Source organism: Leopardus geoffroyi, chromosome A3 (genome assembly GCF_018350155.1).
Source record: "Leopardus geoffroyi isolate Oge1 chromosome A3, O.geoffroyi_Oge1_pat1.0, whole genome shotgun sequence".
NCBI lineage: Eukaryota > Metazoa > Chordata > Mammalia > Carnivora > Felidae > Leopardus > Leopardus geoffroyi.
The window spans coordinates 31,389,077-31,405,646 of NC_059336.1; the positions used below are offsets into that span (position 1 = coordinate 31,389,077).

Here is a 16,570-nt window from a genome sequence, read left to right on the forward strand (position 1 = left end):
AGAAGGCACTCTGGCAGCCTGTAGCCATACCGTCTGTGGTCCATGCTTCCAGACTCGCTCACGCTGTGGTGTCATGTCAGCTCCAGGGACCTGCCGGCCCGGGCCAGGTCTCCGCACCTCAGCCTCGGTGGCCCCCTTCACAGCACTGAAGCTATCTGTGTGTGGACCCGCCCATCTCCCAAAGGGGTGGAACTGCCCTGACCGTGGGAACCAGGCCCTTTTACCCATCACCATGGTGTCCCCGGCACCAACTTTCACTTAACAATTAATTAATGGATTAAAGGTGCTATTGACAAATGTTATTCTTTGAGAAGAATTTTATTAGACTAAAAATAAGAAGTCTTTCTGTCATGTTGATTTTAACTGCAAATTAGGGAAAGGATCTTCTTTCTTTCTTTCTTTCTTTCTTTCTTTCTTTCTTTCTTTCTTTTCTCTCTTTCTCTCTCTCTCTCTCTCTCTTTCTTTATGATAAAAAGCACTGGGCAGAGAGAACAGGGAGTAAAGTGTACATGTGAATTTTCCAGACAAAACCAGGCAACTTCCCCAAGGTCCCAGGGGCTAGCAGTCCTCCTTGGTGTCATCGGGAGAAAAGTCCTTAAAAAGCTTACAAGGGCAGGTGGGCCCTACAAACAGCACCTCAAAGGTAGGAAACGTTATCTTCCCAGAACTGAATCATTTAGGGAAAATGAATAAAATAAAACAGTTCATCTATACAGTAAGTACACTAAGAATCTGGCTGACTTCCTTGGTCTACCAAGAAAGCTATCAAGTTGGTACAAAACCTTTTGTTGTGAAATAAATATTTACTCGAGTCTAAACGGCAGCATGATTTTAAAACAATAATCTCTAAGAAACATAGAGCAGGTTTGGCTTCAAAGAACTATAGTTTCAAAACTGAATCTGCCATCAGGAATGTGTATCCTAAGTGCCTTTAAGGAAAAGCAAACCACAGTATGTCACAAGAAACTCTTTAACTGGTAACATTTTCCTATTGTTTCCCATATGTATATATGTTCTATCAACTAAACTATCTGGAAAGTAGCTCCCATTTCCTAAGGATAAACATACCCTCCTGCATCATCGCTTTCCCATATCATACCCAAGGACATTAACTTAACAATGTTATCTAATATTCAGACCATATTTAAATTTATCTGTTTATAAATATGCTTATACCTGCTCCTGCTCCCCCAAATCCAATCAGAGTTCCTATACTGCATTTGGTAGTCTTGTGTCAGGCTTAGAGCCAGGTCAGACACTTCCTGAAAGGACACTGCCTGGGTGTTGGGTGCTGTCCCACAAGGTGGGACCTTTTTCCTGTTGTAATTAAGAATCTATCGCGTGATTCTTAGGCTGTGTGAATATTACATTCCCACTAGCTTATGAACATTCTTACATAGTGGGCTTAAAAATTACAATATTTCAATTTGATCATTCCATCTGTATTTAATTAGTGGCCTTTTGTAAAGAAGACCTTGCCTTTTTTGTCCAACTTTATCTTTTTCTTTTTTGAACATCATTGCAGGTGCGTGAATGAATTCCTTTCAAATTCAGTTTTACAATTCACTTCCATGACCATTCTTTTTAATGTACTGTCCCAAACTTGCCCAAAGAACCTGCTCAAGCAGGTTCTCCTTCTTTATGAAGTTGACTCTCCCCCTACACCCCCCAACGCCCTGACCTCCACCCCTTACTCTTTAAGCAGTTTTTTGCTTTCTGGCACAAAATGCTCCAGGGTCAACGTGCACTTTTTTCAGCCCTGGCCTTTGAGTCAACCACTACCTTAGGAAGCCCAGGTCCATTTTAGTGGAGAATGGCATTTAGAAACCAAGATTGAGCACCAGGTGGGCTCACTGTCACTGAGCGGACATTTAGTTAGTAAACAGAGCTACAATTCATTTTTGAATTATGGGGTCATAATGATACCTATAGTCCAGCCCAATACCCCTGGATTACCTTCTTTCTTTCCGTATTTGTATCTTTCCTTTTCTTACACCAAGTGTCCTGATTCTCCATCATTATCAACATACCATTCGTTTGTCTTACCCTATATAACATCATACAGCACAGTCCAAGAATTACACATCTATGTAATTACGTGTCACTATGAACAAGACTATTAAGATTATTAAGATTTCTCTTTACTTTGTGCTTAGGATACACCCCAATCACGGAATGTAAAGTACTGTGTTCTAAAGTCTGTGAATGAATTCTTTTCTATGTGGTTAGCAATCTGACATACAGCTCACCTATTTCTATAATTCAATTTTAGGTTTGCTTTTCTTCGTTTTTGATTTTATGTTTTGACTATGTTGAACATTTGTACAGTTTAAAAATCAAATCATATAGGGAGATATACCAGAAAAGTCTCACTCCCATCCCTAACCCCTCCACCCCCTTCCCACCTAACTCACTATAGTTAACCGTTTTCATTAATTCCTACCTTACCCTTACTCCTTCATACATACACTCACACACACTTTTTTGCAGCTTGTTTTTTCAATATATCCTGGAACTTACTCTATACCAGTTAACAGATCTTTCCCATTCTTTTCAGGGCTGCATGGGACCATACTGTGTGAGGTACAGATAGCAGCCAGTCTCCTACAGATGGACATTTAAGTGTTACATATTTTGCCATTACAAATTATACAGCAATAAATCACTTTTTGTGTATTATTTTGCATTTATGAGAGTGTATCTTAAGAGTAAGTTTCTAGAAGGAGGATTGCTGGATCAAATGGTAAATGCACATGTACTCTAGATACTGTAAAATTCTTCTTTGTTATAAAGGTTGAACTCCTGACAGCAATGTATTAAGAATGCCTGTTCTCTCCACGGTCTTGCTATCAGAGTGGCTCATCAAAATTTTTATTTTTTGTGAATCTGACAAAGGTGAGAAATGGTTATCTCAGGGTAGCTTTAGTTTATATTCTGTTATTATAAACCAACTTATCATTTCCAGTGGAGAAGGACCATTATATAACTCTTCTGTGATCTGTTCACAACTTTTGCCTTTACAATTTCTGGTATCTTTTAAAAATACTTTATCTGCAATACATTACAAATATTTCCTCCAGTTTACCATTTTTTGTTTATGGTATATTTTTCCAATGTAAAGTTTAATGCTTTTTAGATTTAATGTCATCAAATTTACTATCCTTGTTTCTGGGATTTAAGTCCTAGTTTAAAAGTTTTTCCCTACTTCTGGGTTATAAAGGAATTTACCCTTGTTTTATTCTTCTATAGTTTCATGATTCTTACATTTGGATCTCTAATCCATTTTTAGTTGATTTAAAATACTCCTAACTAAAGATAAGTGTAACCTTTTATCTTCAAGTTCATGCCATTCTGGTTTTATAGGCAAATGCCCAGATTAGATGAACTATTCCAATCAGTATTTCCAATTACAGAGTCCTGGAGATCCTTGGCTGGAAGCAGTCAACCAGCTTGTCTCCCAAGCCACAGCTCACAGCCAGAGGCTTTGTCCAGACAGAGCACAGGAATTTAGAAGGACTAGCTGAATACAATTTTGATAACCTCCTTGTCAAGCATGATAGTATCAACTATTTCCAGTCAAGAGTCTGTTAGCCTAAAATATCTGAAGAACTGAACTCATCAACCCCGCCATGTACTAAGAGGACTCAGCCAGTCTCCTAGTATCAGAAATACAGAGAAACAGCATGTCAGCTGAAGGGGAGACCACCTGGCAAAGCTAGTGTTGAAGGAGCTAACTTGAACAGCCTCAGCTGAGAGACGGCCGGTGCTCAGGCTGCAGGAGGAGCTGGATAAAGTGCCCTCACCACTTTCTGATGGCCTGAGACAGATTCTGGGGGCCCTTCCTGATCGGGGGATGCCGGCAGTGTGGCCGAGGATTGCACCCAACCACGTGCTACACGCCATCAAGGACATGCCGCTCTGCCAGACTTCCTAGACCTTGCCCACTGCGCCCTTCTGCCTCACCTGCACTCACCTGCCTCCTTACTTTCCAGAAGGCCCACAAAAATAATGAGAGCCAACAGACAAGTACAGACAGGTGCCAGGAATTATCTCATTCAGTGCTAACAATTTCATCATTATTAATTACCATTTTACAGATGATGGAAGGGGGCCCTGAGAGACCAGGCAGTTTTTCCAAAGTCACAAGGCTGGAAAATGGTGCAACAGGAGTGAGGCAACTCTGAAACCAAAGCTCCCCGATGCAGCTGGTTAGGGGATCAAGGCAAAGCTCCCTCCAAAGTCATTAGCTCCGGGTTCTCACTGGCTCCCAATTCTGTAATGTACTACTTGAAATGTGAGTTAAATGGACAATTTTTTTTATTTAGTGGGAAAAAACCTGTAACCTGCTACTATGTGTCTGCTTAACATGACAGAATATGAAAGACAGTCACCTACATGGTAATTTTGGCAAACATGTTCACCCTGAACCAACGATGCCTCTGGCTGGCCCCATCCTCCAGTTTACAAAAGAAGAGGGGGATTGTGGAAAAAATCAAATACCACCCCGAAGACACAATCAGACAAATTCAGACCACTGGATGCTCCATAAGAACACTGGCCTGGGCACTTTAGAAAGGTAATGTTATGCAGGAAAGTGAGGACGGTTTATGATTAAGAAACCAAAGAAACACATAAAACAGATGTGCCACATGACCTTGACTGCATCCGGGTGCAGGGAGGTAAACGAATAGTTAAGGAAGGTATTTTAGCGACAACCTGAGAAATTGAATAGCCTGCACATTAGATGACATGAGGGAATGACAATGTTCTCAGGTGTGGTAAGTGGTTACAAAGGGGACCCTCATTCCTAGGAGAGCATTTAGGGGTGAGCTGGCATGTTATCTACAACTACACCACCAATACATAAACAGAAAGCGGGAGAGATCCCAATCTCCCTCACCCCCAATATAATCACTGCGTCCTGCCATCCCTGTTAGTTTTATGAACTGTGAAGAGTTCAATGCCCCAAACTGGAGCCCTGGAAGCATCCTGCAGCCGCCCGTGCTCCGTGAGCACACATCTCGTACAGGCCCCTAGAACCCAGGCAGGTGACAGACAGGGGAGCTCCCTCCTCAGGAGGGACGATCCGGTTAGAGAACAGGTTGCTGTACCAGCTACTGTCACTCTTGGCCCAAACCCTACCTTCTCTCAGCAAAGGAAGGTTTTGCATGCCTGCTACAGGCCTGTGATGGCCAAGAGGGGCTCCTTTGGGTGGGTGGGGGTGGGGGGACCCCTACAGTCTCTTCTTTTGTGGGAGACCTCAGAGTGAGGCCTCCAAGAGGCGTCTGGGGCAAAATGCTGAAGGTAACCCCCAAACACAGCACCTGTCACACCAAGGGGAAGGTCAACATGGCAGATGAGGGCAGGGATCAGGGCCCTCCCTTCCCCCCAGCTCTGTACTGACTGGGGTGAGGGGCGAGGACTCTGGGAAGCTCAGAGCTGGACTGAGACTTGACATCTGTTTTAAGAGGCAGCAGCAGCCAATGCATCAGCTGAGTCCTCCCGCTCAAACCTACAGTGGGGCGGGGCGGTTAGGGGGATGGTGTCAGAACAAACTTGCCTTGATCTCTCGGGATTTCAAAGTTTTGCACTAATTCTTGGAACAAGCCTGAGGAGTTCCCAGGATTGACATCACAAACTAACCAATGAAGACCTCGTTGAAAGCAAAGTGCAGGGAGTTGAGGTCAAAGGGCAGGAGGAAGAAGGAAAAGGCAGGGTGAGGAGGAGGGACGTGGCAGCGGCCGTGGCAGAAGTGCCGCCCCCAGCAGGCAGAGGCTCAGGGAAGCACTAAAGCCACGGAGTCACTCACATCAGGGACTGCGACCCATGACCGTCATTTCAAAACAATCAGGACCTGGGGGACAGGAAACCACCGAGTGCGCCCGGGGAGGTGTGCAGTGAAGGGAGGAGGGTCTGCAGCATACGTGGTGTGGCCTCAGCCCACGGCGGGGGGGGGGGGGACGGACATATCCCCCAAAGGAGCCTTCAGGAAGCGGCATCTGAAAGCTGGCACTCTGGGCTCGTGCCCAGTTCGCAAAGGCCTGCATCTGCTTCACCTTCAGTTTCCCTACCAATTCCAGTTATTTTTACGGAATGAAACGGGTTTCCCGGAACAGCGCACCACTCTTCAGCAGGGTGCCCGTGTGAAACGAGGAGGAGGGACGACCCGGTGGCAGCCCACAGATCAGGGGTGTTGACACTTTCCTCCCTCTTCTGCTCTAGACCCCAGATTCCTCAAAGGAAAGGTCCCGCTCCTCACAGCCACGGGCCACAGTTGGTCTTTAAGCCCCACGCACCCACCGCAACCAATGCAGGGGAGCATCAGGTACTCAGTACGCACTGGGCAAATATGCAAAGACATGTACACAACTCAGGCACTACGGGGTCTGAAAACAGGTCCTAGAAATCAGGAACACTGAACATGAAATGTTGTCCTTCTGCTGCTCTAAGCCCAAGGAAACGGGCACCAAACTGCAAACACATATGCACACACACACGGACACACACGGCTGCACACGTGCACATGCATACACAGGCCACCTACGATCCTTACAGCTATGACACCAGGAATAAACCTCACTCCAGGTTCCGTCAGCCCTCCCCTCCTGCGCTGTCCCTCCCTGGCCATCCTCTCTGCCCCAACTGCTTTCTGTATTTAAATGATCCCGCTGTGATCAGGAAATAAATGCATAAGTCTGTTAAGATGATAATTCACAGCCTGTGAGGAGGACCCACATTAGCACCCAGAACTAAAAGGTGTTTCATATGATTCATACTCCACAACTTCTCAAACCTACTGTAGAAAGCTTATAATAATATACAAAAGCAGAATAATGGCAAAACGTCATCTACAGGCCACCTTCAGAAAAGCTGCCACTCATTTTCACAAACGGAATCGGCTGGGGAGGTCATCTGCCCAAGGTCAGGGGGCTGAGTAGGTCCCCGTAACTTCTTGTGCTCACTGAACTCCATGTATGAAAGGAAAAGAAACCATCATTTGCCACATGGCTTCAGCTAATGCTTTATACTTGGTACTGTGGGTTCTCCCTTCCCATGGGATTATAGTTCAATCACTGTAATATCCCAAAACTTGATTTCAAAAAATACATCAATTACTTTTATTAGCTGCAATTCAAAATTAGTTTTCCTTAAAACAGTAATGTTTGACTTTTAATATTATTCATCCATTAAAGCAACATCACTGCACTGCAAAATTAACCATACGCAATTAAACAGCTGACAGGTGCATCCCAACTCGATCTGAACCAGCAATGCAGCCAGCTCTGGCAGCACCGACTTGGTGGGTCTCTGGAACAGACCCGGGGATGCTCACCCTCAGCCCCTCCTGAGTGTTTAAGTACCACGGATGGATCCTCACTCTGAGATCTCACCGCCAGCCCTGCTCTGCTGGCAATACTGGAAGAGGGGGCGTGGAGGGGAGGAAGTTGGGTATCTGGCCACTCTGGGGATTTCTGCTCTTCTCCCATTCAACCTACGGGAAACTGGACAAGGGCGAGGAGGTGGTTCCGCTGGAGAGGGGAGCCCTGCCTCTTGGAGCCCAGTGGAAGGAGGGAAGAGGGCATTAGAGAAGTTAGAGCTCTAATGGAAAGGGTGGGGAGATGCAGGGGACACAGGGAGATGGGAGGGACACATGAATATATAGGTGCAGCAAACAAACCCCAGAGGTGGTGACCAGCCAGGGAGGGAAAATTCCCTCACCCACCTCACCATCTCAGTTCATCTTTGCTCAGCAGGACCTCAATATAAGGTGGACAGACACTGAAAAGAATGTATCAATAACAGCTTAAGGCTTTGCAGAATTGGGAATCCACACCAATGGAAGCTAGGATCCCAGGCAAGAAAAATATGCTATTAGCACAGAGAAGTAGAACAACAGTTAACCCTGGCAGGAAGGGCCAGGAACCCAAGGAAGTGACACTGCGAGGTGGGCTGCTCCCCACCCCTCCCAAGCCCAATCTCTCCAGTCCCAAGGGCAGCTGCTCAAATTCATTCAATCTTGATTCTTTAATCAAGACACATGAAACACACACCCCATGCTTTTCTTTCCATTTAAAGATCAAAGGCAGGAACAGACCTCCAGAATGCAGGCTAGAGCTAAACTCTAACTAAACTCATCACTCAACCCCCAAACACACACACTCACTCCGCCTCCATCTGTCTGTCTCTTCCCACTGCCCCCTGGCTAGCTATCTCATCCCACATCTGGACTCTGCCACCTCTAACATTCTCCTTATCTCCCCACGAGACTCCTTTGCATGGATCCCCACTGCCTTTCTCTTGGATATCCCTGATCTCCTGAATCTGGCCCATAACCCCTTCTACATAGCACCCAAGTAATGTCTTTCAAGGCTCAACCCCAGTAGGTAAGTGCCCTGCCAACAGAGCCCTAGCAAGTTCCCTGTGCCCTGTTGATAACACCCAAGTATCAGAGACGGGCCCACAGCTCAGCCTCTGGTCAGGGGAAGCACTCACCAGCCTGACTTCCTGCCTTTGCCCCTGCCCTTCCCAGGACAGAAAATGCTCCTTCAACCCTCCTGGGCCAGGGGCCTACTGAGTGTTCAAGACCTATCTCACATGCTGCCAACTCCCCTGTGACTCTCCCTTCAAGTCCCCAGGACATCACTGCAAATCTCCGAAGGTGCACGTGGCTGCCCTTTAGGCTTTGCAGCACATGCTCCCTTCACTGCCTCCATAGCTGGGGCCAGCCAGTCACCCAGGGCCTTATATAAAGACTGTTTGCTAAGTGGGAACCAATCCATACTTTTCTCCTCCTCTTTTCCCGGATAAAGAACGTGGACACCACTCCACACGCCAACAGCCAGAGAAAATCCACATCCCAAGACAAAACCACACCAAGTCACCCCATCTAGCAGCACATACTTGCTGGTGTGGCTGGCAGACATGAGCCACCCCCTCCCAACTTAGAGCCAGTGCAGAGGGCCACCACAGTGAGGATGGGACTCACAGCGGCTCATGCCATCCAAGGACATGGGTGCGGCTTCCCTGACACCTCCAGCAAGACAGAGCAGGGAAAGCTACTCTCACCAAGCCTCTTGGGCATGGAGTGCAGACCCAAGCACTTGTACTGCGTGTGCAAATGTGTGCCCGTGCACACACGCTACAGCTCTGCATGATGGGGCCACGAGCCATCCCAGCAGCTATGTCCCGTCCCAGCAGCTACATCAAAGCCCTCTCCTGTCCTCCTCAGCTCAGCTGCTGGGAGCGGCATGGCAGCAGGGGTGAAATGCACAGACCCAAGCTGTTCTGTTTACGTCTCTTGTGCCCCGAGAATGGACAAGATGTTCCTGAGCAGGTGCCCTCCCATGACTGAGATCCCTCACCAAAAGTCCCCACCCCTCCCTTCTGTGTCACCAGCAGGCACCTGTGCCCACCGCTGCCAGGCCCCACCGTCAGACAGGACTAAGAGCACAGTGTGTATTCTACCACAATGAAGACGCACGCATCCCTTCCCCTCTTCAGATCAACCAGCACCATCAACTCTAAGCACTGCCCAGTTCATAGATGGTTTGTGATACAAGTTCCACAGTGAGTCACTTGTTTAGAAAAAGAACAACTCCCCCAGAGAACTGGTGGCCTGTGTACAAGGTAACGCTCCGGAGTCAGCCAAGAGAAGTTTCTTAATACACCTGGACTGGAAGTGCAGAATCTTGAATGTTCTATCAAAAGACTGAAAGATGCACCCAAAGTTACCTACCTGGCTCTAAGAAAGTAACTCAAGTCCTCCATGGGATGCCCAGAACACATCCCCTGCCCCCCAGCAGGTCAATGACACCCTGCCCCTCCCCTCACGGATCCCCCAAGGAGATCCTCCCACTGAGGGAACGGATCTGCTCAGAGCAGTGGCTGCAGGCGGGCCTGCCGGGACTGGAGTGTGACAACTCCAAGAGCTGGGCGGCCTCCACCGCCTTCCTTCCATCAGCAGACCCGCCAGGGAGCTGACCCTATCCCTTCCCAGGACATCGCCTTAACACTGCTCACAGCCCTTCCCGTATTTCTCCTGTCCCCAAGTAAGGGCAACCCTCTTGAGGTCCCTGAGGATTCTGACTCCTTGGAATACAGTCCGTGATTCCCAAGCTGCCTCTCATCTTCTCCCTCCTGTACCGCCCGCCGGGGAGGCAAACCCCTCCTCCAGCTGTCTCTAATGGAGCAAGAGACAGCACTCACAAGTGTGCCCTGCTGCCCTTCCCCTGGGGACAGTCCTGCCCTAGCAGGCTCCACCCTGTGAGCAGAGCCCAGGGCCAAGGAAGAGGCTGTACTGTGAAGAGGGTGGAAGAGGAGAGAGGAGAGGCACGAGCGGCCTGCAAGAGGCAGGCAAGGACGGTTCTCTTCCTTCTTGAGCCAGCTCCACACCTGTTCTAAGCTGGGGGCTGGGGAAGCGAGATGAACAAGCCAGAGCCCTGGCACCAATGAGGGGAGCACAATCCAGCGGGAAAAGACATGAAAACAAAAAAGGACAAAGTGGAGGAAGAGCCACATTAGAAGACCGTGCACAAGATTCACATGTGGGGATTCAGAGGTGGCAGCAACGGGGCCTTGAAGAGACAAGGATGCTTCACAGAGGTGGGGGGTGGGGGGCAGGCCAGGAGGATGAGCAGGGTTTCCTGGCTGCTAGGGAGCCAAGCACAGGACAGTGAAACAGCAGGTTCCAGAAGGAGCTCATCATAGCATGGGTGCGGGGCTCAGAGGCAGGCCGGGAAGGGCGCTCGGTGGGACAGAGTGAAAGGGAAAAACCTGAAGAGTGGGCACAGTTGGATTTTTAAACGGGGAGTGGGGGCTGCAGCCCAGCACCCGGCAGCATGGAGGAAGACGTGGTGTCAGCAAGAGGGCCAGGGACAGAGTGGGGAGGAGGGGAGGAGAGCAGCTCTGGAGGCGGGAAACCAACTGGGCATGAGTGGGGCAGTCAGGTCTGAACTAAAGGAAGTGGTGCAGAAAGGGGCTACTGGAGAGAATGAGCCCCACCGGCTGGGGATCTAGAAGGAGTGGAGAGAGAGACTGAGTTTCCAACTTGCACACCTGGGCGAGAAGCAGGGCCACTGACCAAGAGAGGAAACACAGGATTGGGGAGGGGGGCGCACTGGCCAGTAGGACATGCTCCCTGCCAACTCCAGCTGGTTCTTCCGTGTGGCCCTAGGTGAGCGGCACTGCTCATGCCTTAGGGGGCTTCCGCATCCCAATTCAGCATCCCAATCTCACCTGCATCCAAACGTTGTCTGCAGCAAAGTCGTGATTCCCACACAGAAGAAAATGGTCCCGATGAGCTGGCTGGTGGCCCACTGGTCATACCCCACGCACATGGCATCCGCCAGCAGAAAGGGCACAGCGATGGTGCCACTGAAGCAGGTCAGGTAGTGCTGTGGGCGACAGGAGATGGTTGAGGGAAGAGTAAACTCTTCCTTGTGTGTGTGTTTGGATTTTATACTAACTTTGCCCCGTTGGTTTTAAAACAGCCCACGTGAAGAATCTCTGGTTTTGGTGTATATGTGCACATCGTGTGCCACATCATCTATCTTTTCCAGCATTTCTCCTTTCTAATACATTTTCCTGTCTTACCACTCACCTGAATCCAGGCCTGCACAGAGCACATGATTCAAGCACTGGTGTGATTTTGTTTACACAACTCTTACTGGAAATACCTGCTTCTTCCAAATGCTTTTTTAGCATCAATTGCTAAAATCCTAGGTCTTTTCTTCCTCTGATCTGGTGACGTGAATTGGGTTGCATGGTACCATTCTTGAAACAAATCCTAGTTCGTCATGCTAGGTTTTTCTTCTGGGATTTGATCTGCCAATATTTCATGTGGACTTCTACATCTATATTCTTGAGATAATTAATCTGCTTTTTCAATTTTTTTAATTCTCTCGGGGTCTATGGATTGAAGTTACACAGGCTTCACTGCACAGGGTGTTTTCCATCTCTTTCTAGGGTCTGGCATTATTTGACTATCATCAGGGAAGGGTTATGGACATATGGTAGCTGTGGGAATCCTCCAGAAAGAGCCCATCCCCTCTTCCCTTGGGCCCCAGCCCTACCCTTTCAGCCCTGGAGGGACATTCTTGGCCCTCACTGCTCACGTCCCTTCCTCCCAAAGGCCTGTCTCTTCAGTTCCCACTTCTGTTCTGCAAACTTCCTACTGTCCTTCCCAAGTCCCCCATCTCTGCTCACGTTTGCCAAAATGTGTGCAGCCCCTGACGCTCAACTGTACAACACGCAGGGTGTTCCACGTGGGGAACAGAGCATTCCTGTGCAGGACTTTGCAGAGCTGCTCACAAGCTTAAGAGCACTGCATATTGTCAAGAAAGGCACGTCGCACGTAGAGTTTCCCAATCCTAGACCCGGGCACACTTCTAGAGACATCTATAACACAAACATTCCCCAAAGCGAGTTTCCTGAACCTAAAGACCCCTTAGCTCCTTTGGCCGTGACTCCTCCTCTGTCAGACACCTTTCAGTCGGGGTGACCAACTGCTTTCATGCCTGTGTGGGAGATGAGGGTGGGAGGTGGGGGAGTGCTGGAAACCAGGCCGAAGCATCAGGTGTGGGCAGGTACGGCCCCGCCTCCAAGTAACTACCCCAGTGTGGGTGATGGGATCGATTTTTCTCAGCATCTGAAATCCCTCAGGTTGAACAGCCCATTCCAACTTGAGAAAAGAAGAAAGGGAGGTCAGACCCCCAACAGAGTCCAGGCTAAAACAGCCAAGGCAAATACAGGCCAGGGGAAAAGGGCCTCCCAACTTATGTTCTTCTCCAAAAGCCCCACTCCAATGCCTAAGAGGGAAAAGGGGATGGAGAGAGGGAAGAGGGGAGGAAAATACCCAAGATGCAGGGACCTGGTGTCAGCCTGGGTCACCTCCCGCCCTACCCCTCTTGCCCTGGTGGCCTGCCCTCTCTGCTCACACTGTAACCTGCAACCTCTACCACAACAATGCTTCCCTTCCTTTACAGAGAAGACTGAGCCTCCCATGTGTGTCCTGGCCAACACAGCGCTTCTCAGGGTCACCCACATTTCGTGGCAGAGCTGACCACGACTGGACTGCATGGGTAGGAATGAAGACGAAAGCTTCTCTGCCCTCCCTGTACCCTCCCCTCTTTCTAGATCTCTACAGTCCTTGCTCCTTCCTTCCACATCACTGATCTTGCTCACTCCTTGAACATTTTCCTTCCTTTGTTCCCTGGTTGACCTCCTCCTCCTGTTCCTTTCTTCCTTTCACTACCCTGAAATGGATGCTAACAAGTCCCAGTCATCATTCTTAAAAGAGTAATTTATAACAAAGTCGGCAATAATAAAAATCAAAACTGAATTTTTAAAGGATCCAGACAGATGAGTCGAACATCTGCTGGTGGTCACACCCTAAGGGAACCACCTTACCTGCAACCCCAGAAATATGCACAGGTACCAGGGGGGGACGTCTTCTATGGTGTAAATCATGTCCGATCTCTGGGGGTCTAGACTGCCGGTGCTATCCAAGGTCTCGGCGAGAGAGCTCTGTGAGTGAGAGGGAGAAAAGGAATTGTTTAACAAGAGCAAGGAGTAATAGTAACTCAGCTCAGTACAGCCCACAGTTACTGAAAAACAACTTTATAAAGTGGTGACCATTCTCTTGTGTAAAAATAAGCCTTGGCTGCCTTTTACACAATGCTCAGCCCACTCAGTGAGACGAGCTGTCCTCAGAATTTGGGGGCTCGATATCCTGTCACTGACTCATCCCCAAGAGCACCCAGCTTGCTCAGAACTTCTCCCCAAGCCTAGGGAACCCCTACATAGAGAGGGATGCTCCCAGGTTGAGTCTGCAAAGCGATACCTTGGCATTAACAATCCTTGAGTGGTGCCCCAAAGGAAAAAAGGTTATGAAATGCTGATCACTTTGAAACAGAGAGCACTAATCTGCCCTTCCTACCCCATCCCATTCCTGCAAGGACAAAGATCTCTGTACCCTAAAAACCAAACAAAACAAGTCCTACGCCTTCCTATCAAAACACTGCTTCTCAGACACAATGCTGAGTGAAAAGAGCAAAATTTTAAGTAAAGAGATAGGAAGATTTCAATTTTGTTTAAAGACTAAAACTTTGCTTATAGTTTAGGGGACAGTGGTTTTTTTTTTTTTTTTTTTTCTTCTCTTTCCCTCCCCCCACTGTTACTACAGACTTTAAAAACATTAGGTGTTGCATGCTTTTTGAGCCCAAAATTTTCACCAAGACTGAACACGTTAGGTTATAGTCTAGATGTTTACAGTCAGTGTCTGCATTACTTCTGAGCTAAACAGAAAACTGAAGGTAACCCCAAGTCCCCCATGTACCCTTAAAACTGCTCTGGTTTCTAAAACTCTATGAACAGTTTCTTAGAATCCACGATGAGCATTTTTTCCTAAGTCTTTTGTACTTAAAAACGTGCCTAACAGGAAACAAAATTAAAAGATGTTCCACAAAAAAAAGTAAGGATAGCAACCTTCTGACTATACCTAGCCCCATTTGTGCCCCCTTGTCCATGGATACAGTCCACAGAAAGATGCGGACTCTCTGTCTGTCGCTTGATTTCCCATGCAGAGGTGGACAGGGATTTGGGGGCCAAATATTCTTGAACAAAAGGAGTGATGCAGTTCAGCCTTACCTTCTAAAGCCTAAAAGTAAATGTCTGCTGTAAGTTGACATTTGAGTTAATCCAAATGAGAACGGAATATGACCTTTCAAAGAACTTTTTCTTACATTCAAACAATGGATATTGGCAGATTTGCATTCCTGAATGAGTTAAAATATACTATGTAAGTCTTTTAAAAATCTGGGATTTTTTAAAAGGGATGGTAGAGAAAGTACATGTGTATGGAAAATGTGATATGATATGTGGTGATGTGCAGTAAAGGATGAACAAGAGCAGCACTGGGTTGTCCAAACCCTCACACATTTCAAAAACAGCTTGGTCTTACTTGGCAAGTGGGAGAGAACCTGCGAGTTGTGGGAATATGCTGCTCTTAAGAGTGTGTCTACCTCGAGCCTTGGGCTGCCCCAAATGGTTTATGCTAACAATGCCATTTATGGTGGGGGTCTTGAACCACACAGCATCAGTATGACCTTTGGAGGGGCTGGATGCTAACATCAGCCACATGGGTGGGTCAGCCATACTTAACATGGATGGCCCCAATCAAAATACTGGATGCCAAGGCCTGAGTACACATCCCTGGCTGACTGAACAATCCTTGAGGGTTGTCACACATTGTTTTTGGGAAAATTAAGAGCTGCCCACATGCCTCTACTGGGAGGAGACAATGGAATGCTTCAGTTCCTTGGACCCTGCCCTATGTACCTTCTTCTGCTGATTTTAATCTGTATCCTCTCGCTGAAATAAACTATAGTCATGAGTTTAATAGCTTTCCTGAATTCTGTGAGTCCATCTGGCTAACCACTGAACTATATTCGAGAACCCTCAACTCAGATTTTGGGAATCCGTGAACTCAGTTGACCATTTTGGTCACATGATAGAATTATGGATTATACAAAGGACAATCCAATACCATCTTATTACCCATGGCCTCACAGGTAGGGGTACTACTGCCCACAAAGAAACAAAAAATATCTGAAAACAGAGTATATATTAACACTATAATTAACAGATTTGGACAACCTATTACAATAATACTGTGTGCAATATTATTCTAGTGATTCCAAAATAACTGGTTTTAACTATAAAAAGAACAGAAATGAAAAGATTTCATTATCTGTCCTATTTCAGGTCTTTCACTAAGACATGTACACAAACACACACCCCATTTTTCTTAGTAATGAGGGTGGTTCCATAACTCATAAATGGAACTAATATAAATGCCCATGAATGGTATTAAGATGACACAAAGTAGGAAACTATGTGGTCATGGGGGTCAATTAACCCTTGAAGACAAAATGCTGCACTGCCCCCCACCCTCGAGACAGGAATGTGTTTGGCCATTGTGAGCTATGGTACTACACTCAATTATCACTGCATGAAAATATAAACCATTTGAAACACTAAAGGAAAAAAAGGCCCTCCAAAAGCTTTTTTCGATGACTACATTAACAGGTTAACAATGTCATTTTCAAAAGACTTTTCCATTTTATCCTATGGTCTGAAATAATCTAAAGAACTAGGTAATTACCTGCCCATCAAAGAGTAGGAAACTCAGAATTCAGCTTTCCGGTTAGAGTCTTAAGACTGTCAATAACCTTTTCAACCTCCTCTATCATTATTTACCAAGTCTAGCATTTTTGCCATCCATTGTGGTCACTTTTTCTCTAGGAAATAATTTATGCTAGATCAGGAGTCAACAAACTTTTTCTGTAAATGGTTATATAGTAAATATTTTATCTTTTGTGGGCTATATAGTTCTGTCACGACACAATTCTGCCACTGTAGTGCAGAAGAACCTTCGATGGTATGCCAACAGGTGAGTATGGCTGTGTTCCAATAAAACTTTATTTATAAAAATAGGTATTGGGCCAGCGAGATATAGCTTGCCAATCCTTGCTAGAGGTTTTCAAACTGATAATCATAAAGTTGTAGTTAA

At 47.0% G+C, this 16,570-nt stretch overlaps 1 protein-coding gene across 11 annotated transcripts in view; it reads right to left on the reverse strand.

Annotated features, from left to right (window-relative positions):
• The window catches only part of SLC23A2 (solute carrier family 23 member 2), a 135,946-nt gene that overhangs the window by 36,736 nt on the left and 82,640 nt on the right, over nt 1–16,570 (reverse strand). For all 11 annotated transcript variants that reach the window (XM_045445222.1, XM_045445229.1, XM_045445228.1 and 8 more), the window contains 2 exons: nt 13,408–13,524; nt 11,236–11,393 (listed from right to left, as the gene is read on the reverse strand). In XM_045445222.1, coding sequence (XP_045301178.1) covers nt 11,236–11,393; nt 13,408–13,524 — 275 coding nt within the window. The remainder of the gene's footprint in view (nt 1–11,235; nt 11,394–13,407; nt 13,525–16,570) is intronic.